This window comes from Elgaria multicarinata, chromosome 8 (assembly GCF_023053635.1).
Source record: "Elgaria multicarinata webbii isolate HBS135686 ecotype San Diego chromosome 8, rElgMul1.1.pri, whole genome shotgun sequence".
Classification (NCBI taxonomy): Eukaryota; Metazoa; Chordata; class Lepidosauria; order Squamata; family Anguidae; genus Elgaria; species Elgaria multicarinata.
This window is the reverse complement of record NC_086178.1, coordinates 89,663,078-89,688,055: the sequence shown is the minus strand read 5'-3', so window position 1 is coordinate 89,688,055 and position 24,978 is coordinate 89,663,078. Positions and strand designations below refer to the sequence as shown.

General features: G+C 42.4%; 2 protein-coding genes across 4 annotated transcripts in view; one reads left to right on the top strand and one right to left on the bottom strand.

Moving 5' to 3' along the window:
• Positions 1-1,220, bottom strand: part of P4HA1 (prolyl 4-hydroxylase subunit alpha 1) — a 40,775-nt gene extending 39,555 nt beyond the window's left edge. For all 3 annotated transcript variants that reach the window (XM_063132973.1, XM_063132974.1, XM_063132975.1), the window contains exon 1: positions 1,154-1,220. The gene's annotated coding sequence lies outside the window, so the exon portion shown is untranslated. The remainder of the gene's footprint in view (positions 1-1,153) is intronic.
• A 5,984-nt stretch (positions 1,221-7,204) lies between these two features.
• NUDT13 (nudix hydrolase 13) lies at positions 7,205-24,152 on the top strand. Its single transcript, XM_063131629.1, has 10 exons — positions 7,205-7,262; positions 8,357-8,459; positions 9,968-10,107; positions 10,422-10,529; positions 13,255-13,361; positions 14,951-15,076; positions 16,509-16,620; positions 17,976-18,130; positions 19,281-19,505; positions 23,565-24,152. The coding sequence occupies exons 2-9, from the start codon at positions 8,371-8,373 to the stop codon at positions 19,473-19,475; spliced, it is 1,032 nt and encodes a 343-aa protein (XP_062987699.1). The 5' UTR covers positions 7,205-7,262; positions 8,357-8,370; the 3' UTR covers positions 19,476-19,505; positions 23,565-24,152.
• The last annotated feature ends 826 nt before the right edge of the window (positions 24,153-24,978 follow it).

Here is a 24,978-nt window from a genome sequence, read left to right as displayed (position 1 = left end):
GGTGGGGAATCCACAGCATGCATTGCTTGCTAGGAATGTCTGCACGAACCAATCCAGCTCAAAGCTTTTTATTCTAAAATCATGTCTGATTTACTTAAGAAATAACTGAAAACTAACACATGCTTGGCTAAACTTGAAAGAACGCTTTATTTGATTAAGATAAGTAAGATAAACTTTTTCTTACGTAAATAGTAGGCCTTGTATGCATTCTGATATCAGGGCAATGATACTATGAATCAAGACTTGGATGAATAAATCATTATTCTTTTGTATGAATAATAGCCAGAGATGAGGATGAAAGAATCAGATTTCTTCACACACACACACACACACACACACACACACACACACACACACACACACACACACTCTAACCATTATACGGGAAAAGAATCTTTTAAAACTCTTGCTCTAACTGGCTCAAGAAAAGCTGCAGCAGACAAGGGAGTGGGAGTTATAATAAAGACCCACTTCCACGTCAGCCCTGAACTCATTTCTCCTTTGGGGCATAGCCGGGGAAAACAAATCTCTGCATACATTGGGCAAGACTGGACTGGATTGAAGCCGCTAGGCGCAGTTATTCCTAGGAAAGGGGAGAGAGAGGGCTCCGCGCTGCCCGAGACCAAAGGAGCCTGTTACGCCCCGGGGGTTCTTGTTACAAAGCCTCTTTGCGAGAGAGAAAAAGGGAAGAGAAAGTGTCTGATGGAAGCAGGGAGATTCCTGAGCAAACGGGCACCATGCATAAAGCATGTCTCTCGCATGGGAGACGGGATGGGGAGGGGGGTGCAAAAAGGGGGCAGCGAAGTAGTGACCAAAGGGAGATTTAGTACTGCTGGGTTAAAACGGGACAAAGTGCCATCGCTGTGGGGGTTTAATAAAAGGGGGTGGGGGTGGGGGGAGGCGGTCGAAAAGTGCGACATACTTTCTGGACGGCCTCGGCGAGGAAGTTTCTCGAGGCTGGTGAAGAAAAGGGGCTACCCAGGCATGCATTGAACTTCGCTTGGGAAAGCAGAGGGAGGAACGGAGAGCAGCCCTTCCCCGCCTCTTTCTTTCCGTGCAGAGCACCGGGCACAAGCCAGAGCCCTTCGCCTTTCACCCATCAGCACCTCACCCACGAGGGCGGGCGGACGACGGCGGGAGTCCGGGCACCTACCTCGGAGAAAACCCAAGCGGCTCCTTCCCGTCTCGCAGCCTGCTCCGTCTCTCTCAGACTCGGCGCAGCAGGCCCCTTTTGGGCTGGAATGCTTACACGGCCCGGGACCCCGCCCACCGGCCTCTGGAGGCGGCTCCTTGGGACCTGGCGCTGGCAGCAGCGGCTCTACGTGAGGCCGGTCACAGCAGCAGCAGCGGCGCCCCTAATTAATGCGCAAGCGCAAACCCCCAATCTATGCCCCCCCCCCGCCGCCTGTAGTTCCTCTCTTGAGAAGGGGGCGGTGGCAAGCGCCCCTCTCCGCCTTGCCCCCCACACTTTGAATGGGGAGGGACTCTCGTTCAAGACTTGGGGTGGGGAGAAGCAAAACTGACGAAGAGGAGCAGAGGCGGTTTTATATTGGGGGCAAGTGGGGGACTGACCCGCCACCTATCCCCCGCCCCACTTTTGTCAAGAGAGATCCCCCCCCCCCCGCCGCCGCCGCCCACCACCACAAGGAATATGTGCAGCTACCAAGTACCATATATGCTCTTCTGGCAATCTCAATACAATATTGAACATCTGCCCTACTAACCACTATTGGTTAAGAGCTGCAATCCCATGCACACTTACCCGGGGGTAAGGCCCATGGAACCTAGTGGGGCTTACTTCTGAGCAATACCAATAGAACTGTGCTGCATAACAGGGCAAAGGGCTGAAAGATGGCTTTAAGCACTCTGAGCTTGAATGGTTTTGCATTTTAAACTCACTTTAAATCATAGTATCCCAATGGCTATACAAATAAAATGGAGTACCTGCACCTGCTGCTCTCTGGGTGATCATTTGTGGGGGGGGGGGGGGGAGTGTCCCTGGACTTTGGCCCCAAGGTCCAGTCCTAGGTGCAGCACTGGTCTTTTGTTCCTACTGCCGGGGTTTATTGAGACAAAATGGATTACATGGAAGATTGTGGGGTTTACCAATGTAAGATTGTATTCACGCCCTTCCCTCCAATCGCAATGATAGTTAGTCTCCTTGTTAGGTGGGAGAGGGAAATGGACCTTTCAGACATGAGTGATGGACAACTTACTACACTGAGTCCCTTCAGCCTACTTCACTGCCCTGGTTACAGAGGATTGTGTCCTGCCAAACAGTCTTTCTTCCTTTTCAACATAAACGTCTTGTAAACAAGGTGGTGCCACTTTAGCTGTAGGTCCTTTCCATAGTGTTATGTGTGGGAAAGGTTACAGATAAATTCGAAGGACCATGCATCAATTCTGCCTCATCTGACCTCAGTTCCATTCTCCGTCATTCTTCAATTTTGCCAGATTTATGATATGCAATATATCTCTTATTTTTATGGCCCTCCACACTGGTGACTCTTGGAATAGCTGCTAGGTTAGATTCCTCAGCTCTCAACGAAATTTCCGAGAAAGGTATCTGTTTGAAGTGGACAACATCCATTTCACTCTTTTTCCCTTCTGGTACTTAGAAAACTACAAATAATATTTTCTTAACCCAAAAGAGCAGCCTTGTATCTTTTCTGAAACTTAGCACATTGTTAGCACATTCAGACAGGAATGAGTGACTGATAGCTTGTTACATTATATCCCTACAGCCCACACAGGTAGGGATATATAATTTGAGGTATTTAAATGGTAAAGAGGTATATGTAAACACTCTATTTGTTTTTCTTCTTCTTCTTGGAGGATGCTTATGATACTCCATGCAGTATGGTGTGCAACACCTTTGCTGCACCCAACACACATAGGCAGGGCCCAGGCATTGAGAGGGAGGAGACCCTTCACCTTGACTTGGAGGTCTGGCTTTAGCTGGAAGCCTAGAAAGATAAAACTCAGTCAACTAGAGCAAGGGTAGGCAGACAGTAGAGCTCCAGATATTTTGGATGTCAGCTCCCAGGATCCCTGACTATTGGTCATGCTGGCAGGGGCTTATGGGAGATGGAGTCCAAAACATCTGGAGATCTACCTTCTGCCCACTCCTTATCTAGGAGTGAGAGAAAACAGAGAACATGCATGTACAGGAAATTCTAGGACAGGGAATGTTTGGAATTTGGAAAAAAATATTGGGAGCAATCTTACCAGATGGTTGCTGGGAGGCTTGTCCACTCCTAAAATGGCTGCTATGAGAAGGGAGAGGCACACACACACAAAAACATTTTCCAGAAGGCAAACTGTCAGGACTTAATAGGAAAGTAACTTGCCCAAGGACAAGTCAGAAGTGGGAGCTTCATGCAAGATCAGCCATTACACTTTGGGGGTTTCCAGAAAGGGGTGTGCTCATCCCCCAATTTTATTTTATTTTTGGTAGAAAATTGTTATGAAAATACCAATATACAGACAGCATAGAGATGGCTTAAATTAAGAAACCTGCAACATTTTAAAGGACTGGTACAGCATTTTTTGTGGAAGGAGAGTGTTCAAATTTGGGGTGTATGTGTTAGTAGTTCAGAGCCTCGTGTGGCGCAGAGCAGTAAAGCAGCAGTTTCTGCAGCTGAAACTCTCCCTACGGCCTGAGTTCGATCCCAGCAGAAGCTGGTTTCAGGCAGCCGGCTCGGGTCGACTCAGCCTTCCATCTTCCCGAGGTTGGTAAAATGAGTACCCAGTTAGCTGGGGGAAAGGTAATAACGGCCGGGGAAGGCAACGGCAAACCACCCCGCTATAAGGCCTGCCAAGAAAACGTCAGCGAAAGCTGGCGTCCCTCCAAGAGTCAGTAATGACTCAGTGCTTGCATGAGAGGTTCCTTTCCTTTTTCCTTCCTGTTAGTGGTTCACTTCCCCTTATCCTCTCCATGCTTTTCCTTTAAAAATAATATTTTCTTTAAAAATAATATTCAATGGCATATGTTATGAAAGTACCACAAGGCAAGAAACTTGCAAAATTTCAGAAGCATAGGTGTAGGGGCTAGGGAGTCATGATGAATTAAAAACAGTTTATGTTTGTTTCCTGCTCAACTGGATGTGGCACATACAGTGGCAGAGCCAGAATAGCATTTTTCAAGCAAGCACCCAATGCTACACCCTCCTAGGACACTCACACTCCACCAAACCTCTTTTAGTGTTCCTGCTCATGGGACAGAGGACTAGCAAAGAGTGGTGACATATACCTTCAGCATCCCTCCCCCAGAACACTGGGATTGGAGAGCACTGGTAAAACTATTCACTGTGAAGAACAGCTAGAGCTGTCAGTCACAAAGCTACACCCCCTCTTTACCTCTCCCCTCCCTAGCATTTTCATTAATAGAGAGCTTGTATCAATTTTTCGAGACACACTGCCTGTGTCTCTGTGTTCTCCAAATCCCAAATCTTCACAAGTGTATTGCATTGAATTGCATCACATCTCCGTAGACTAGGTGAGAGGATCAAACCAACTCCAGTTTCCAAATCAATATATTAAAGAACCAAGCAGAGTTATAAGTATCGTATTGTAAACACACACTCCTAATAAAGAATCATGGAATTCCATGTAATAGGAAGTTCTTCCCTAAGGCAATGTTCTTACAACTTGATCCAAAAAACCTCCTATTAAAGGGGAGACCATTGCATTAACAAACTGACATTACATTGAAGTTGCTTTATGCAGGGTTTTTAAAAAAAATTCTTTTCTAAATGTATATCCCACACCTTTGATACCACAGTCTTCTATAACATAACTAGTATTTAAGGAACTGCAGAAAAGGAGACAAAGTCTTCAAGGGCGCAATCCTATGCATGGCTAGACCAAAAGAAAAAAGAAAAAGAAAGAGTCCTACAACATGTGGGAATGCTGGGAAATTTTGGGCTTTTTTCTGTCTAAACATGCATAGGATTGTGCCCTAAAGTTGTGTCGGACAGCCACTTTGATAGTGACAGTTGTACACCTAAGCATTCTGGTTGAGGAATACAAATCAGGGTATTTACACAGTATATTGTTAGTGACTTGCCTTTATTCTTCTGATCCTCAAAGATGGTAATAAAGATTGCCAGGCATTTAATTATATTTACTTTCATAGAAAATAAAAAAATGAGCCATTGAGGAGAATATGACGCATGAGTTAGAGTGATGCACAACACTTACGCTTGAGTGTTTCTAATGAGCTTCTTTGAACACAGCAAACACTGGCTGAGTTCGGATGACATGCTAATCAATGGTTGTTTCCCATTCTGTTCCGATTACTCCCGCCCCCCCAGTTGATTAGTGTGTCATCCAAACTCAGCCACTGTCAAATTAATCTAGGGTGACCACATGAAAAGGAGGACAGGGCTGCTGTATCTTTAACAGTTGCATAGAAAAGGGAATTTCAGCAGGTGTCATTTGTATATATGGAGGACCTGGTGAAATTTCCTCTTCATCACAACAGTTAAGGGTGCAGGAACTATACTAGAGTAACCAGATTTAAAAGAGGGCAGGGCATCTGCAACTTTAACTGTTGTGATGAAGAGGCAATTTCACCAGGTTCTCCATACATACAAATGACACCCGCTGAAATTTCCTTTTCAATACAACTGTTAAAGATACAGGAGCCCTGTCCTCCTTTTCATATGGTCACCCTAAATTAATCCACTAGGCTAATCGCATTAATTGAGAAAATGGATCACATAAATCTTCCCATTACAAAAAAATAAAAGCTTGAGTAGTGTCTATGAGGAAAGAAATGTCCACCTTGCTTACCAGAAAGATAGATTCAGATTCCACCTATCAATATGTATAAAGTTTCTAACACAGTTCATTTGAAAAGTTGCTTTCTGTAACAAACTGTTTGCCATGTTCTGGTCTAAAGCACAAGTTCAAAGGCTGTACCTGTGAGAGCTTCTAGTAAGCAACTTGCTCCAACAAGGTCTGAGACCAGACTGAAGCCTTTGATATGTCCAGGAAACCCCCTCTTAGACTCCACTCCATGCTACAAAGTGGCAAGCCTTAAGACCTGGGACCAAATCCAGACCTGGATTGACCCCACCCCCTGTCTCCCAACCAAAGATTTGTGGTTTCCTGACCTCTGTGCAGTCCCCACCCCCACATTCAATAAGGTTGAAATGCCTCACTTAAGTCTTAGTTGCTGGCAGTAAGAGCTTTAAGCTTCAGCTGATACGCCAGCTGCGCCCCTTTTTAGCGTAAGAAGACCTAAAAACAGTAGTGCACACGCTGGTAACCTCAAGGCTTGACTTCTGCAATGCGCTCCACACAGGGCTACCATTGTATCTAGTTCGGAAACTTCAACTAGTTCAAAATATGGCAGCCAGGTTGGTCACCAGTACATCTAGGGGTGAGCATATTACCCCAACATTAAAATCACTCCACTGGCTGCCAATTAGTTTCCGGGCAAAGTACAAAGTTTTGGTCATTACCTTTAAAGCCCTAAATGGTTTGGGTCCAGGTTACCTGCGGGATCGCCTTCTCCCATATAGTCCGCCCCGCACCCTCAGGTCCTCTGGGGTGAACTTACTTCAGTCAGCTAAAACTAGCCTGACATCAGTTTCCCAGAGGACCTTTTCTTCTGTCGCCCCCAGATTGTGGAATGCCTGCCAGAGGAGATTCGTAAAATTAACTCTCTGTGTGATTTTAAGGCAGTTTTAAAGACTAGCCTTTTCCGGCAGGCCTATCCAGATCAATGTTAAATCATGAATTTTTAAGATGTATTGATTCCTATTCTAATGTTGTTCCCCACCTCGATCCAAAGGGAGAGGAGGGTAAGAAATAAATAAAATTATTATTATTATTATTATTATTATTATTATTATTATTATTATTATTATTATTATTATTATTATTAGCTAACATTTTTGGCCCCACTACATTTACCTTTGCTTAAAAATAAAAATAAAACCCCAAAACCCCATGATCTTTAAATGTATGTAAAGAATCATTTACTAATTTCTTCTCTGCTGTAATAAGGCTCTCCCAATCCTAACAACCTTAGCACTTCAGAAAACTTGCAGTGTGTGTACTTGTAGTCTTTTTCACATTGTGAAAGAAATGTACTTGTGGAACTACACTTCCCAGAGGCCGTTTTTGAGGCAAAGGATTATGGGCAATGTAGTTTGGATTCAGAGACAAACTGAGCCGTGTACTTCCTAGACAATCTATCTTGGTCGCTGTGGTGGAAGTTGGTGACGGAAACGGCAGTGCATTTGAAAACAGTAAGTGAAAGGTATACATTTGATTAGTGCATTGACTAATGCCTAAATCCCCAAGGACTTAAAAATGATAGGCAACTTAGTAGACCTATGCTTTCGAGCTCTATAATTTGGATTTTGACCCCTCAGTTATTGATATCACGCTTATGGGACCCGCTGCAAAGGTCTTCCTAGGAATTCTGGAGTTAAACAAGAAAGATTCTTGTGGCACCTTGGCGGCTAACAAATTTATTCGGGCATAAGCTTTCGTGGACTATAGCCCACTTCGGCAGATGCTCAGGAATCACACTTTTAGGAGCAGAACCACATGCTCCAACGTTTCACCAGGGAAAATAAGCTGGGACATTTCTGTACTTGACATCCGTTCTTTTCAAACTAAAAATCACTGCCTCAGTGCTTACTCTCGTCCACTATTTACACATAACTGAAGGCTTTTCTTTGCCTGCTGTATTAATTTATTCTGTCACAGCCAGATTCCCCCGCCTTCTGAAGCAGTTCTGTAATGAAAATGATGATGATAGTTAATTCAAAATAAAGCTTATACTTTACATTAACCCCGGAGGGCTTTATATTTTGAATTATCTTTAAAAGAATGTTTAGTTTAAGGATCTATACACATAGCAGTTTTTTTCTGAGTAAATGTGCCTATGCTTGCTCTGTTCTGGCCAAAACAGAATTACTTTTAATTCCATATCTGGCAGCTCTGTCTCCCCGGTTTTACTCTAGATTATGCTCAAGGTCCCATTCTGGATCTTAAAAGCCCCACTAAAAGGTCCCCCCTTGCAGCTTACAATAAAATAAATACATGAAAGGTAAAAAACCATAAAATCTAGATAAAGCATACAAATCAGCCACAAAAGGTGTCTAAATCTAGATATAACAACTAGAGCTTCTGCAGCCATTTCTCAAGTCATCCTCCATCTGTATATTCTAGGGCAACTTCTTAAATATCTGTTGTCAAATTGCTTGCATTCTCTTTCTCCTCCTAGTGAAACAGATTTTTGTAATAATCATGTTGGAAAGTTTGGTAATTTAAAGCCAAGCTTATTTTGTAGCTATTTGTTGCATTGAAGAGGACCTCGCTCTTGTTTTTTAAGCTGTGGCACACAAGATGACAATAGCTTTGGCCTGTCGACTGGGATATAGAAGATCTTCCTCACTGTATTGCAGGTTCCATTCGACTTATGTCAAAAGAACGAGGTTAGTTCTTAATTTGTGGGAAGTTTGGTGTTTACCTCTGTTAAATCTAGTATTCTCAAATATGTTTGCTAATGGGATAAATTAAAAATTAATCCTGTATCATGGTAATGTTTTACCGCCTTACTGCTTTGCAGTACTTTTCATTGCACATTTTGAGCATTTGTTAAATACCAGTTAAACAAGGAGCCGCTGTAAAATGGGATATGGGGTTTGCTAATTGGCTCCTCAAAATCTAGACAAAATGTCTTTAATATGTTGGGATGGAGCAAATTCTTACAATATTATATTAAATACTGTTTCCCACATGATGGCAATGGTAGCAAATCCTGTCTGATCACTCATCCATAATCATATGAAATTTATTTACTATCCCTGCAAAATCCCAGCCATCATAGGTTTTTGTTACAATGGCTGGCTCAAGGTTCTCAGCCTAAATAGATTGAGTTTGGGTTTAGAATTCAGCTGAGAATGTTTCAGCTGGTTCTCATGAATGATTCAGTTACCTGACTTAAGAGGTGTTCTCATTTTGCATCTCTATCTCATCCTTTGTAACGATTGTTAGGACATGCAACTTGATCTTACGCACGTTTACTCAGTATGCCCCACTGAGTTTTACTCCCAAGTACATAGGCATAGTATTGCAGCCTAATACTGAAATCCTATGTACACCTACCTGGGAGTAATCATATTAAACTCCATGGCACTTTGAGTAGCCCAGTATAGGCTTGCACTGTTAATGACTTTGACAAATAGTAGTCCATTTCTATACATGTCTACTTGTTTCTGGAACTCCATTGATCCACTGCATTTCAGAAATGAGCCTATCTGTTAGTTTCCCTGTCTTTAAGGATCCACACACTTCCTGTTGTGCTCCTGATGTGTCCTGCTAGTGCATGGGCAATGTAGGATACTACTGCCCCTTATCAGCAAACATTAATGTTTATATTGTTTTATGTATTGTATTTGTGTTTTTCTATTTGTGTTTTTTGTATTTTATGGTTTTCATGGTTTTTAATTTTGTGTATTTGTTTTTAATGTTCACTGTTTTTAACTTTGTAAACTGCCCAGAAAGCTTTGGCTATGGGGCGGTATATAAATTTTAATAATAATAATAATAATAATAATAATAATAATAATTGTTGTTGTAAGCTGCCTTGGGAGGGCTTCTGCCCTGAAAGGTGACTAAGAAATGTTTAAATAAATAAAATAGTCCCAACCAAAATTGCACAAAATTGTGGGGAAGCTTTTGAGATCTCGCCTGACCATAGGTTTTGGAATTTTATGGACCAACACAGATTACTTTGTGCACCATCCCAAATTCCTCTCCAGGTTTACTAATATATTAGATGAGTCCTAACAAACAGCTGGGTAGAGATGCTCAGGTTTGCCCTGTTTGTCATAAACTCACTTATCAAGGAGGAAGTCCCAGAAGAACCGATGCATAGGATTGGACTGCTAGGTTTTGGTTTTGTCATTCAATGGTCCTTCTCATCCTTTCCAAACTACAGATACATGTTTGAACTAAAAGAAGATGATGACGCTTGTCAGCAAGCCTATAACTCAGGATCTTTCTTCTTGTTTCACAACCTCTCGCCCTTTGTGCAACAAAAAGGGGAAACCTACTGGGCCCCAAAGATAAATGCAGCAGGTAATGAAGATCTCTACTACAGTAATGCTCCTCCTAGAGCTCCATCACACCTACTTTTTTAAATCCGGTTTTCATCTGTGATTTCCCTCTCCATTTCCTTAGCGAGTCGAGCGCTGGGCACTTTCACGTCTGTGCGTTGTTGCGCTCTTTCAGGTCATGTATCTTTTCACCTGTGATGAAAATCTGCCTTATAAACTTCTCTTTTCTGCTCTCCAGGATTGTAAACATTTTTTAATGAAGAGTCGCAGTGTCTTTGTGTTACTATATCTTCTTAAACATCGTCTCCCCACTTCATCTATTCTTTTGGTTTTCAGAACTAAAAAGGGTTCTGGAGAAGTTCAGACAGAGTGAAGAGAGGATAGAGGATTCCATGCTGGTTGGCTGTTCAGATGAGTGCACGCCATATTTTGCTCTGGATCTCGGTTAGAATTACTTTTTATGTATGCAGCCTTAAACCTTAGACTCTGGATGACATAAAGCCAAATCCCATATGTGTTTACTCAGAAAGTTTGTATAAGATTGCAGTTCAGGCTTCTTCATGACCTTGAGGTCTTTACAAGCCTTCTTGTTTAAGAAAGCTTGTAAGTCACATACACACACACACACACACAAAAACAATTAAAGACTTCCTTTAACACTTTGGCTGCTGGACCTTGGCTACTAGTTTCATGAATATCTGTTTACACTGATTTTATGGTTTTTATAACTGGATTTTACTTGCTTTATGATCATTATTGGCTCTTAATTCTAACACCATTTCAGGAGCCAATTGGACTGGGCTCATAATTTACATTTTTTAAAGGAATCAGAAAAACACAGAATCTTTCTCCCAAATCATCTCTGTAAATGCCCCCAAAGCAGCCAGAGTTCTTTGGAAGGTACTCACAAAGCCGCTGGATAGAGTCCTTCTGAGAGGGGCATTGTTGTGAATGTTGAGTATCTATTTAGTGGCATGCTCTGAACATGGTGGTTCTCTTTAGCTTTTTTGGCTTGTTTTCTTGATTGATTTCCCATGGATTTATCTAATTACCCTTTAAAACTATCTGCACCTGTGGACAGCACTAGGTATTGCTCAGAGCAGTAGTGTTGTGAATGGAGAATCAATTGACCATTGCTTTTTCTTGATGAGGCAGTGGCTCAGACATGTCACCAGTTCTAAGCGATATATCTCATGGTAGCAGATTTGATATCTTCATTATTCCCTGTCAGCTGGGTCAGGACATGCCTTCTGCTGTTAGAAGAGCTCTGATTATGGAAGGTGTCTCTGCCAGATTTTGGGGGATCTCACACCACAGCTCATCCCATTCAGCAGAATCCCCCAAACATCTATAGCATTTGTAGGGAGCTTAAAAGGTTTGCCATGGGGAGCAAAGAGTGGGGAAGTCTGCTCCCACCAGCCCAGTTGCACACACTTGAATCTGGATCCAACCTTGTGGGAAGAAGTGCTTTCTTTTGTGTGTCCTGAATCTACAGCCAAACAATTCCACTGGGTGGCCCTATTGTTTTGAGAGAGGGTTAAAAAATTATTTACCTACTTTGGTTACACCGTTAATAATTTTATAGCCCTCTATCATGTCCTTCTATAGGGCCATATCCAACATTGCCGCTTTGCTTATGCTATTTATGTACCACTACAAGAAGTGACCTCTAGTGGTACTTCGATAGAGTAAGCAAGGTGAGTGTCGGATACTGTTCTCAGTCATTTCTTTTCTGAACAAAAAATCATTTCCTTATAGGAAAAACACTATAATCCCTTGAGAATTTTGGTTGTCCTTTCTTGCCCCTTTTCTAGCAATCCAACAAGCTTTTTGAGATGGAACAATGAGAGCTGTATGCAGTTTTCCAAATGCAGCTATACCATGTATATAGTTCTGAACATTGATGAATGCTGAAGTTGAGATTTTTTGCCCCAGCATGCATCACTTTACATTACCTTGACCTGGTTCACACTACACAGTAACCAGGGTTTAAATGAACCCTAGATAGCCATGAATGAATGGGAGTGAACATGTGTGCTGGTTCCTGGCCACCTGCTTGCTCCTATGGTGGTAAACAAGCCAGAGATGCACTGTGTCTGGGTTGTGTATCATGAAGTCCAAACCTAGAACTCTGTGTTGTTAGGAGATGACTAACCCAGAGTTTGAACAAGTTCTTGCTCATCTTAATAACCTAGTTTGTTAACCGTGGGTTGTTAGGACATGAAAATTGGGTCATTGAATCTCATTTGTCATTTTGGTACCCATATGCCCAGTTTGGAGACCTCCTTTTCAAACACTGCACTCTGCTTGAGTTTTCACTGTGCTGAATAATTCGTTGTCATCTACAAACTTGAACTAAAGCATGATTATTTTTCCCACCTGTGCTTTTTTCTCAAGTCAATTTGACTGAATGTAATTTCATTCTGTGGGAACATATTGTCATATGCACCCCAGTTTTCTGCGTGGTCAGACATTTCATGGGTGTAGTGCTGGCCTAGGATTGGTTTCCTGTGGAAGGAGGCAACAGGAGGCTTATGTCATTTTGTCATATTTGCATTTATTTACAAATATACATGTTGACCATAGGTGGAGATACAGTTTTAACACTCTTAACAGTTATCCTGAAATCCACTACTCCTACATAAGATCTCCAGAGACAGCCAATACTTTATTTTTCTCCAGAGCCTTAAAATTCAGCTGACTGTGTCCGTAGTCTATCTCTAAAGCTATGACAGTGTATTGTCTCTTTCACACCCAAACTCCTTGCTTATATCATCTGCAGTGGGGAGTAGAGTCACCCCCATGCCCAGAGCAGTATTTACCCATTCTCTAGTCATTGTGGACCATTAACCTGCAATTTCATTAACAAAGGGGATATTTCCCAGGGCTGGTAATATAATATCCAGCACTCCTACTGGTTCAACCAGTTTAGCAGACCCCATTCTTAAAATCCTAGAGTAATGGTGTTGGCAAGGATCTGGAGAGAACATTTAGTCCAATCCCCAATCTTATACCTCAGTTACTAGTGACATGATATTGTTGCCTGTGTTGTAGCAACGATGTCAACACCCAAACTACTGCAATGATCTGCTGTTGAAGCAACACAAAAGGGTGTGGGGTGGGGGTAATAGCTCTGCTGTCTGATTCCCACAGATTTATTGAATTCCAGGATCATTGGAGAGATCTGCCATCGAATCTGAACTCAATGGATCCTTTACTGAATTACGGAAAGCTTTCTTCCAGCTAGAAAAGGAAGATGTATCTTTGATTTCCACGGTATGAATTTGCATGCAAGCAGCCGGTCAGATATTAGCACGTATATTCATGTTTGAATCCTGCAGACAAAGATCCGACTCTTAATTCAAATCAGAATGTGAAATTCAGCTCCCTTACCTCTGCAACCCATAGCCACATAAATTTCTTTTCTCTCCATTTTTCTTCCCCACTCAGATGTCTCCCTCTGTCCTTCTTGTCTTTGCCTCATTCCTGTGTTCCACCCCCTCATCCACCCCTTTTGCTCTGGCCTTCTTTAATTGGATCCATTGCCTTATTCTTTAAACAGGTCAGTTCTGCCAATGGAACCAGAGATCCAGAGATCTTTGGCAGAACGATTGTCAGCCAAAGAACCTGGTTTCTCTCATCCCCTACATGTCTGTGGCATTAGGACAGTTGTGCTGGTCACTGCTGGAGGCTCCACCACACAAAATCCCGTAGCACAGGAGTTCCAAAACTGGCCATCTGGGGTTTCCCAGAATGCCACATCCTTTTCCTTCAACCACCAACTAATTGGTGGCTTCCCAGCTTTTGTAGTCTCTCTCCCCCCCCCGCCCCCGGGTTCTAAAAAGTTTGAAATACCTCTCCTATGGCATAGTTACTGGCAAGACTTTTAAGCTACAATATCCTGGTACTTTTGGCTCCACCCCTTTTGTGGTCAACTGCATCCAGCCCTGGAATGCAGCCCTCAAGAGCTTCCCCGAAATGGAATTAGTCCTTCGGACTGAAAGAGGTTCCCCACACTGCACTTTAATGCATTACAATATTGATCTATTGAAACCCATAGATACAGTGGAGGTGGTCGATGGTCTGGATCAGAACTGCTTTCTATACTAGCCTTGGTTTATGCCCAGGTCACACATTTCTTTTTGCTGTGACAAAGTCATCAAGGCATGACTTTACCTCTTCACTTGAAATATGGCCATGTGGCGACAATTGTTGTTTATGATATTTTGGGACTGGAAATGACTTATCACCATGCTGTGAGCTAGAACTAAGCCCACCACCAGAACTGACTGCTGGGTTGTCAAGGCCACATACACCCTGCAGTAGGAATATCTCATTGCTTCTGGTTTGATGTGTCACTCAGGAGTGGGCCGTTAAGGATGATAAAGCACTGAAAAGTGCTAGAGAAATGATTAAGTGAGAGAATCGGTAAGGGAGCAATTTATTCTGATTCCTAAACCCGCAGCGATACTTGAGAGGACAGGTTCTGAGAAAAAGTACACAGGGAGTCAAAAAATAAAAGTGTGAGCCGCCTTTTACTTCAGAACCAGTGTGGTGTAGTGCCTCTAGATGTGGGAATCTCAGATCTTTCTGAGATCTGAGGATAGTTTGCCTTGGGCAAGTCCTTATTTCACTGCCTACCTGACCCTGAGGGGTCTTGTGAAGATAAAATGTATAATGTTAGAGGAAGGATGTGCCATAACACATTAATTATCATTTCCAGGAGCAATTTAATTCTCATTTTATAAACAAGAGTTTCAATTAACATGGGTGGTTTATAGGGATTTTCATAATGATGTAAATGTTATTGTTAAAATATTCCTCAGACTCCTTGAGGACCTGACTCAGTGTGCTGATGTGTTTAGGCTCAGGCTCTCCTTCATTGGCATGACAACAACCAGTATTGTTGCAAAACTGGACAGCCCACGACGAAGAACCTGGCTGGGAGCAAACGGGTTTGTCACAGCAGTGGAATCATCTATTACCCACAGGTGGGCATCTGAATGGACACGGGCATGTTCTAGAGCAGCCTTGTACTTCCTGAAGTTTTGGACTACAACACCCAGCAGCCCCAACCAACATGGCCAATAATTGGGGTTGATAGGAGTTGTAGTCCAAAACCTATCAAGAGACCCAGGTTGGGGAGCGCTGTTCTAGAGCCATAGGAACAAGTCGCCGTGATTGCTAAAACGAGAAAGTACTGTTGGCATTGCTTCAAGCTGAGCTTGGGACCCTTTTAGGGGAGTAATTGGTAAAGGAGAGGGAAATTATCTGGTTTGTCAGTCAGTGCAGAATACTTTGAAGTAAAGTGGTGCGTGTTCAGTCTAGGTCTCCCCTTGATTTACCTCATGTGAAAGAAGACGAGCAGAGGGAAAACAAATAATGCCAGTGTGTGAGAATTGTATTGTGACTAGGGGGTGGGCGTCATGTTTCTCAGAAAACTCTTGCTTTTGATGGGAGGCAAATGACCAGGCTTGCGAAGTAATCTACAAAGCTTTTATTAAGCAACAAACATCTCACTATGCAAACTAAGCAAGACAATTGTCCGCTCAAGAATAGGAAGCTACTTCTCAAATGCCTGTAACTTCAGAGAGCATGGTGCGGAGGCAGGTTCTGGCATAATCGAACCGACTTTCGCACACCTTCCTTCCGCGCTGTGCGCTTGAACTTCCGGCAGACCCTAGCATCAGCTAGCTTGTAGGGACGCTCACCTCCGGAAGAAATCTCACTTCCCACTGAGTGTGTAGGATTTGGCCTTGAGGAGATAAGCTCTGGAGAGGGCTGACTCCCAGTTGGGGAATCACCTGTGGGAGCTTCCTCCCGCACTGGTACAGGCTGGCTGGTGTCCGGCGCTGCATCTTCTAGTTCTGAATCTGATTGATTACCTGAAACATCTTCTCCCAAAACAGGAGCAGTAGGGTTAGACATGACAGTGGGTGGGTTAACCCTTTCCCTTCCACACAAGTTTCCTGATAAAAATCATTTCCCTGAAGCTGCTATTTGCCCCTATTAGAAAAACATATGGGCATAACTTGTGTGCTGTGTGTGTGTGTGGGGGGGGGGGTGTTAGCCAGAAAATAGACTACCCCCCCCCAAGAAATGGTCTGGATCCAGATCAGAACCCATCTCCCCACATGACTATTTGAAAAAAAGTGCTAGAGAGAGGGAACTGCATTTGTATACCTCTGTTGTCAATGTCTAACCTTTTTGCATGCCTGGTGCCAAAGTCCTCAGCAGGATCCTGGGTTCTGCTGTCATCATTTTGCTCCAGGATCTGCCTATAAGATCCAGGAAATTGTAAGTGGGAGCCATTCTAAAGGTCACTCACACTTCTCACACATTCCACTCCTGCGGTGGGAATTGCAGTTTTGTCCTGCTGGTCTGTACTCTGCCTTGCTGTGCTTTCTCGCATATTTTTTTTAGATGTCTCCCGTGGTTATTACTTTGGTTTCTGATGGCAGGCGATGCCTACTTATCCGGCAGGCATCATTTCCTAAAGGGATGTACAGCGCTCTGTCTGGCTTCTGTGATGTGGGTAAGGAAGCACATGACAGCACGCATGATAAGGTTGTATGCACAGTGGTTTGCTACTGTGCAGCATAAAATAGATAATTTGTTCAGGGCAGAGGTGATAGATGATGAGTTGTGAAGACTTCCACAACTGACTTGTTCATTGCGTTGCATCATGTAATTGCCATAACTTGAGAATCTAGCCAAAGTAACGGATATATTGCACTTATTCTGAAATTGGTTTCAAATAAGGAAAAATGGCATCGTCTCTTGAGGAAACTTGACAGACTTAAAGATTATGAAAATTGTTGGGAGTTGATCAGCACGCCACTCTGTGGTAGAAATTCCAGGGTTTATCATTCAGTGTTTTGTACTGGCAGAAGGTTTAACTGAAGGAATTATAAGAGGGGAAAAAGAAGACCTGTTAATGAACTGTGGGGAACCAGCCCTGAAAAGAAAAATAATAATAATATCACCATAGGTAGTTCTGGTCTGCTGGTTCACTTGCTCCAAAGCACAGAAGTAACTTTTTACAGTGGTTCTCTAGAAAGCCACCAGTTAATAGACTAACAGTGCAATCCAATGCATGTCTACTTAGAAGTAAGTCCCTCTGAGTTCAATAGGACTTACTCCCACATAAATCTATATAAGATTGCTGCCTAAATATCATTCTCCACTAGTTATATAGTTTATAGTGTGTAGTTACATTAGATTTATTTATTTAATTACATTTATATATCGCCCCATAGCTGAAGCTCTCTGGGCGGTTTACAAAGATTAAAAGACTGAACATTAAAAAACAATATACAAAATTTAAAACCATAAAAACAGCTAACATTTAAAACAATTTTTAAACACTCAGCCAGGCCAAAACTAGTTCTGGAGTAAGTTAAACTCAACATATGCTGTTAAATGCCTGGGAGAAAAGCAATGTCTTGACCTGGCGCTAAAAAGATAACAATGTTGGCGCCAGGTGGGCCTCATCGGGGAGATCGTTCCATAATTGGGTGGCCACCACAGAAAAGGCCCTCTCCCTTGTTGCCACCCTCCGAGCTTCCTTCGGAGTAGTTCTCAACTCTTTAACATAGGCCCAGTTTGGACGTTCAAACAATCCAAAGTTTAACTGTGGCTTGTTTTGGCATGCTTGCTCCTGATCACTCACCCACTTTGCTAAGCAACCAAGGAATCCCCCATTCCTGGGTTGTTCACAGTGACATCCAAACCCAACTGAGTGGAATGCAAACCCAACTTTAACTATGTTACATTCCTAAAAGGGGTTTTATCTTCATTGTTGTATATCATGAAATGTTTGTGCTGACCCAAAAGAAAACTTAGCAGGCATTCTCACAGGATAGCGTTGGCTGCGCTTTCTGCTCCTAGGTGAGACTCTGGAAGAGACAGTCCGGCGGGAAGTTGCTGAAGAGGTGGGATTGGAGGTGGAGTCTCTGTGGTATTCTGCTTCTCAGCACTGGCCGTTCCCAAACAGCTCACTAATGATAGCTTGTCATGCCCTGGTGGATCCTCAACGGAGCGAGGTAAGGAGGCGGGCAGGCAGAGGAATTCTCCCGCCATTTGCACCATTTATCTTGGTTTAGGACAAGGATGGGTAACCTCTTTCAGCCCAATTAAATTTTGGAGAAGCTCTTGGCAGCTGCGCTCTACTAGTGGGCGGGACCAAGAGGAAAGGAGGTGGGGCCAAAAACACAATAAATAAATAATAAAAAAACCCAGCATATTGTAACTTAAAGCTCTTACTGCCAGTAACAAAGCCTGAAGGGAAGCATTTCAACCTTTTAGTGTAGAGAAAAATCCTCACAAAAGCCAAATGATTGATGTTTGGGGGAAAGAAGGTGAGATCTGGAGGAAGGGGGGGCTGGCCTTTTGGGGGTATCCCAGAAAGCCAGAATGGGACATCATAAGGGGCAGATTTAGCCCCAGACCTGCAGTACTCCACTCCTGGGTTAGGAGCTAGCAAGCCAAAGCACTTTTTTAATATTTATATCCCACTTTTTTTCCTCCAAGGAACCCAAGGTGGCGTACATAATCCTCCTCTTCTCCATTTCTATCCTCACAACAACAACCCTGTGAGGTAGGTTGGGCTGAGAATTTGTGACTGGCCCAAAGTCAGCCAGTGGGTTTCCATGGCTGAGTGGGGACTAGAACTTGGATCTCCCAACGCCCAGTCCAACACCTTAGCCACTACACCACACTGGCTTTTGACTTGGTTTATCAAAATGTATGATTCTTGATAAATAACTCTTGTTTCACTTGGTAATTTCTGAGTTTAAAACAACTGAAAATAATTCACTTAAGGTGCACTCCTTCCCCAGCCCTGCTTTTCTCTCCAAGCTGTCTTGAGTAGCAGAACTGCAGAAGTTATTTTAATAGTCATGGATACATGCTCAGCATTTATATAGCGCTTTTTGCTCGATGGAAGCACTTCACATACATTCTGTACGTAATCCTTTCAACCGCTCATAAGATATTATCATTCCTACATCGCATCGGGGGGGGGAGAGAGACTGAGACAATAGTGATAGAAATGATTTGTGATAGAAGTGAGATTTGAAGTCGAGACTTCCTGTTTTGCAGCTCAGTCTTAGCCACAGCACTACACTAGCTCTAATTAAGGACACTACAGTTTCTACTTTGTTGTTTAGATTTTATTTTAATTTTTTTTTTCAGATTAGCATCAACAGTCAGGAGCTTGAAGCTGCCAGGTGGTTCAGCCATGAGGAGGTGGTGAAGGCCCTCGGAAGAGCACCAAAGCCTTCCAAAGAAAAAGATGAAAGCCTCTCCTTTTGGGTGCCACCTAAGCAAGCCATAGCCCACCAACTGATCCAGGAATGGGTTAAGAAGCAGGACTCTCTGCCAGATTAGAGAGGACTATTCAGCCATTTCCTATTTCAGGTGAAAATATTTCGCATGCTGGTACTGATTTTATCACTGTGCCACTTAGCACTTTTGTCTGAACCAAAGAATTTGCTGTCAGATCTTGTAAGAATGTATCACCTGGGTGGGTTTGGGATTGGGGGTGCTGATGAGTGCCAAAGTTTGTCTGCTGCCTCCTTTGTCCGACACCTAGGCAAAAAGGAATTTGTTTCTTACAGCCAATGGCTGTCATTACCTTCTCAGCACAATGGCCCAGCAGTGTTACATTTGAAAACAAATTCCGTATTGACCCTGTTCAGACCTGTGGTTAAGCATTTTGAGCTAAACACGAGGCTTAGCGTGTCATGTGAACCGTTCCTAACCATGGTGGCTACATAACCACTGCTTAAACACGCTAACCATTTGCGGTAGCCTGTTGTCTGAACAGGGTCAATACAGAATTTGTTTTATTTATTTTATTTATTAATTAAATTTTTATACCGCCCAACAGCCGAAGCTCTCTGGGCGGTTCACAAAAGTTCTAGTCAGAATTAACGTAAGTGAATGAGACACCATGAAATTCAGTGTTTGCTCAATTAAGAGAAACTTGCACAATAATGGGGTATAATGAGAAACCCTACAATAAGACATGTTACTTTGAAGTATATAAATATGAAAGTGGGAACATTTGTGTCTAAAACTGCACATTCAAATGCCAAGCTGCAAATTGTACTGTTGGGTGGGGTGGGGGGGAATGCAGGTTTTTATACTCAAAAACCTGAATTCAAGTTTTGCACACCAACTGACTGTCACATTGGTAGAGGACTTGCTGCCTTCATGACTTGCTTTGGTTAAAAACAGGTCACCATTTCTCGGGCCATTGTACTGGGAAGGGAATGATAGTCATTGACTGTAAGAAACAAATTCCTCAACCCATCCTCTTAGCTACCAACAGCAAACCAGTTCTGCTATTTTTAAGCCCTATTGAGTCACTTTTGCAGTAATGAGGGCTAGCTTGCTATGGATGTATAGGGGTGTCTCACATCACATCCTGTGCTGTAGTCAGTGGTAAATATTTCACGGAATTTATGATTGCTTTATTTATCCAGTTGGATGGATATTTTGAAGTTGGAACTTTGCAGATAACTTTGCTCCAGCCCCTTGATCATCTTAGTTGCCCTTGTCTGCACTTTTCCCAACTCTACATTATTATTTTTTAGCCGTGGTGACCAGAACTGTACACAGCTTTCTAAATGTGGTCACACCACAGATTTCTATGAAATACATCAGCCCTGGAGCTGGCCTACATAATGCTTTCCCCAGTGGTTGCAGTGGGAGGGAAATCATCAAAGGGGAAAAATGGACTCCTGAAAAAGTGAAGGAAAACAATAAATGTTGCTCCTCTCTCTCTTCTGCCCTGGGAAGACATTCCTCTGCCTCCAGATCAGTCTGTCCTCACCAGAAGGACTGCTGTGCCCAATTTTCTGAATCAGATGACAGCCTTAATATACATATGACACTGGAATGGAGAGACTGTTTTGCAAATTAAAAAGACAAAGAAATATTTTGACAGCTGACAAACTAAATGTGAATTGATCAACTGTGGATAAAAGGAGTGCAGGAAAGGTTAAGCATTTCTTTTAGTTTTACACAGTCATTAAGTGATTCTGGAGCACAAAGTGGAAACAGCTTATTTTTGGTATTGTGCACTTTGAGAGGTGTTTTTTTTTAAAAATAAATAAATCAGAAGTTCTTGGCAGAAATCCTTCCAAATGAATCCATTTGGATTTTTCATTCTGACAGCACATTTTCCAGGTGCTCCCCTAGAGTAAAACTGTTGTGTCAGAGCAAGCTTTAAGTCCAAAAACATGCCCCAAACTTTGTTAAAGTTATTCACTAGATATTATTATACAAATGCCACCTAAGTTCCAGTTTAAAAACGCTCAAAGCCTCCAGCATCAAAAAATGTTGATGCCTAAATAAATAGGCATCTGAGAAGCTCATACTCTCCAATGATTCTTATATAAAGCTCTCTTGGAGTAAAGGCATTGAATATCCATCCCTTCTACTTCAGTTCCTCTGTGCCAGCTTGCAGTGGCATTTAGTGCTTCTTGCAGAGACTAGTTGAAGTTGCCTATAGCAGCTGGTTCACAATATTTACTGTTGCTGCCACAGCTCTTTTGAGGTTCAAGTTGTTCACCTATTTTTTTTTTAAGGCACTGAAATAACAAAGTGGAGTTAATTTTTTATTTCATTGTTTCTCCAAACGTAATTGCTATTTTCTTGTCATGGGTGTTGCCTGTGCAACCCAAAAGATACTTTCATTGGGTGCTAAAGTGTGCTCTCAAACTGACTACCTTTTCTTTGCAAAAATATTCCATTTGTCCAAGAGTCTTCCACCTCCTATCTGGGAATGTTGCCAGTACTCTACTTTCAACTCTTGAGTGCTCAACAGTGCTCATGTTCAGAAAATGTTGTAAAAAAATAGAGTGAAGTTGCCCTGATAGATGTGCTCCAAGTATCCAGTTGGTTGAACAGCTATTTATATAGATTTGTAGCTCAATCCTTGTTGAAGGCTCAGGGCAGTCAACTGATCCAGTCTATAATTTTGCCATTTTAAATATCATTTGGAGTCCCTGCTTCTCTGTTACTTTACTCTGACTCCCAATATTCAGCCCAGATAGGGGCTGACATTTTCTGCAAGTTCTTTGGGGATTTACTTTGGCAACACAGGTTGGGCTCTGTAATTGGGGGGGTGAGGGTGGAGTGGGAGTTGGCTAGCCACCGATGACACTACTCTGTTTTGTCTTTGCTCTCTGAACTTGGTATAAACAGTAAGAACATGTCCTTGGTGGAAATAAGATATTAAAGGAATGATCCAATGGTGTTCGCGAGCTAGTATAAACCAACGCTTGCACAACACTGGCCGCATTTGCTACTGCAATGGGAAATTTGATAGTGGGGCAGTGAAAAGGGGGCCATGTGCCTTTAAAATAAGGTGTGTGGAGAGTATGTTCCTTGTTTTAAAGGAAAGACCCTTTTTGCCACCAGATTTCTCTTTGCGCTAGCAAGCACTATTGATGTTGAGCAAGCATTGGTTTATGGTACTAGTGCATGAACACCGTTGGATCCTTTTCTATGTAATGGGTATATGGAGGACCTTCTTGGGTATCTCTAAGATGCCTTTATAGCAAAACCCAGATAGGAAGCATTTAAGTTGGTGCAGATGATGGAACGTGAATATAAGGTGCTCCCCACACTCAACCCTAAGGAATTCCTAACTGAAGAATTAAATTTCCAACAGAGCCATTAGGACATTTTAGAATTGCTTTCCCCAACCTGGTTCTCTCTGTATGTTTTGGACTACAATTCCCATATGGCTGATGGGTGTCATAGTCCAAAACAACTAGATGGCAGCAGGTTGGGGAATGCTATTCTAAAGTAAAAAAGGATGTTGCTGAAGATGGCACTAAGTGTGGTGTAGTGGCTAAAGTGTTGGACTGGGAGTCGGGAGATCCAGGTTCTAGTCCCCATTTGGCCATGGAAACCCACTGGGTGACTTTGGGCCAGTCACAGACTCTCAGCCCAACCTACCTCACCGGGTTGTTGTTGTGAGGATAAAATGGGGAGGAGGAGGAGGATTATGTATGCCACCTTGGGTTCCTTGGAGGGAAAAAGGCGGGATATAAATGCAACAACAACAACAACAATAAGTAGTATAAGAATATTAGATTAATTGAACAGTCATGATGAAATAAACCACATAGCTGATAATTGAAGAAGTACCTGATCAAGACGAAGTGCAACAAAAACAAATATCGGGCTGAAAGATCACAACAGTGTTGCTTATATGTAGTCGGCTCATCAACATTTTCTTTCAGACTTTGTTGTTTTAAAAGACTCGTTGATCAGAATATTATGTAGGGCTGACAGCATAGGGATTGTACAGTCCTTAGGTTTCAGACCAAACCAACAATTGTTTGAGAGAGCCATTTTAATAAGACTGACTATAATTCACTTGTTTGTTTAATTTAATTCACTAATTTGATGATTACTATTTCTATCTAAATATGCTTTCTTTCTTTCTTTTTTTTATAGAAACCCAGTCTGTTGTGTTGCCAAGTGCAGGAAGACACGCATGCTTGCTGCCACTGAAGAATATACATTGATTTGGCTTCTGCAACAAGTGCAGAGATCAAAAGCTCCATTTAAAAAAATAATGTTGGAATCTTATTTTAAATGGATTTTCAGATGGAAGCTCTATCAGTTGTATAAAGATCAAGTTCAGTTTAACAGTCTGCTTATCAGGCAAAATGTTGAAGGCACAGCAATTGCCTTTTTGTCAAGATGGTTCAATAGCTGTTTCAGTCAAATTGAAATTGACCTGTCATTTTCTGAGAAACTGACCGACACCCTGGACCAATTCTCCATTGTTCACAGTAGACCTTTGATAAATGAGCTGTTTAGATGTGTTTCAACAGAGAGTGTATGCATTGGTGTAAGCATAAAGCATTTTCATATATGGTAGATATATTGGTCTTGGCATAGTGAAAGGGGATGTGCAAGAATTTTAGGTATCTTGAGAATAGTTCTGAGCAGCTGGAATATTTTTTGTTTCACAACTCTCCTCTCTCCAGGGATGTGTTCAGTTCCAACTAAAGGGTGGATCTGGAATTTAGCAGTGAATGCCAGTAGGTTTTTTTATTGTAATAAAATGTTTTGCACATGGATTGTGTTCCCTTTGAGATGTGCCCCCTTATTGGTAATTAAGAGTAAACAGAAACTGCCGGACACAGGCATTCACATGTATGGCGGTGGGGGGATACGCAAACCAATTGCATAAATCTTAAAGAATAACTATCCAAACAGACTGCCTGTGTTCTTCCAGCTGACAAAGGAAAGAAATCCTAGCTGTTCTATGGCTGGAAAAGTAATTCCCAGAGAGAGGAACTTGATGTCCGACACTCTTTCAACCTATCCTGGTTTACAATAACAAGCTCTGGAACTACTAATTCATGCTGGAATACTTACTTTTCAGAAAGCTGATGAAGACTAGACAGAGTTCTCTACTATAGGCTTAAATACCTTGTATTTATAGGTATTTAAGCCTCCACTCTAGGCTTAAATACCTCAAACACCAGCCAGTAACTTGGAGGCATGGAATCCCTGACGACAGGGGAAGAAAGCATCATTGCTATGAAGTTCTGCTCTCTGTAATCTATCATCAACTGTGTGTGTGTGTGTATGTGTGTTTGTGAGGGAGAGAGCTACACATGATTTCGCAACATAGTAAGTGTTCCAACTTATATCAAAACTCCTCAAGTTTGCAATGTCTTTTTGGCATTTCAAGATATCTTAGGATCCAAGCCATAAGGCAAGTTCATTTAAAAAACTTCAAGGGGAAATGCTTCCAATCCCTTCCTCCCAGCAACCACCCCCCCATCCCTACTTCCATCAATGGAATGAGTGTTGGAATCCAATTCAATAAATGGAGAGAAGGAAAACTTCAAGA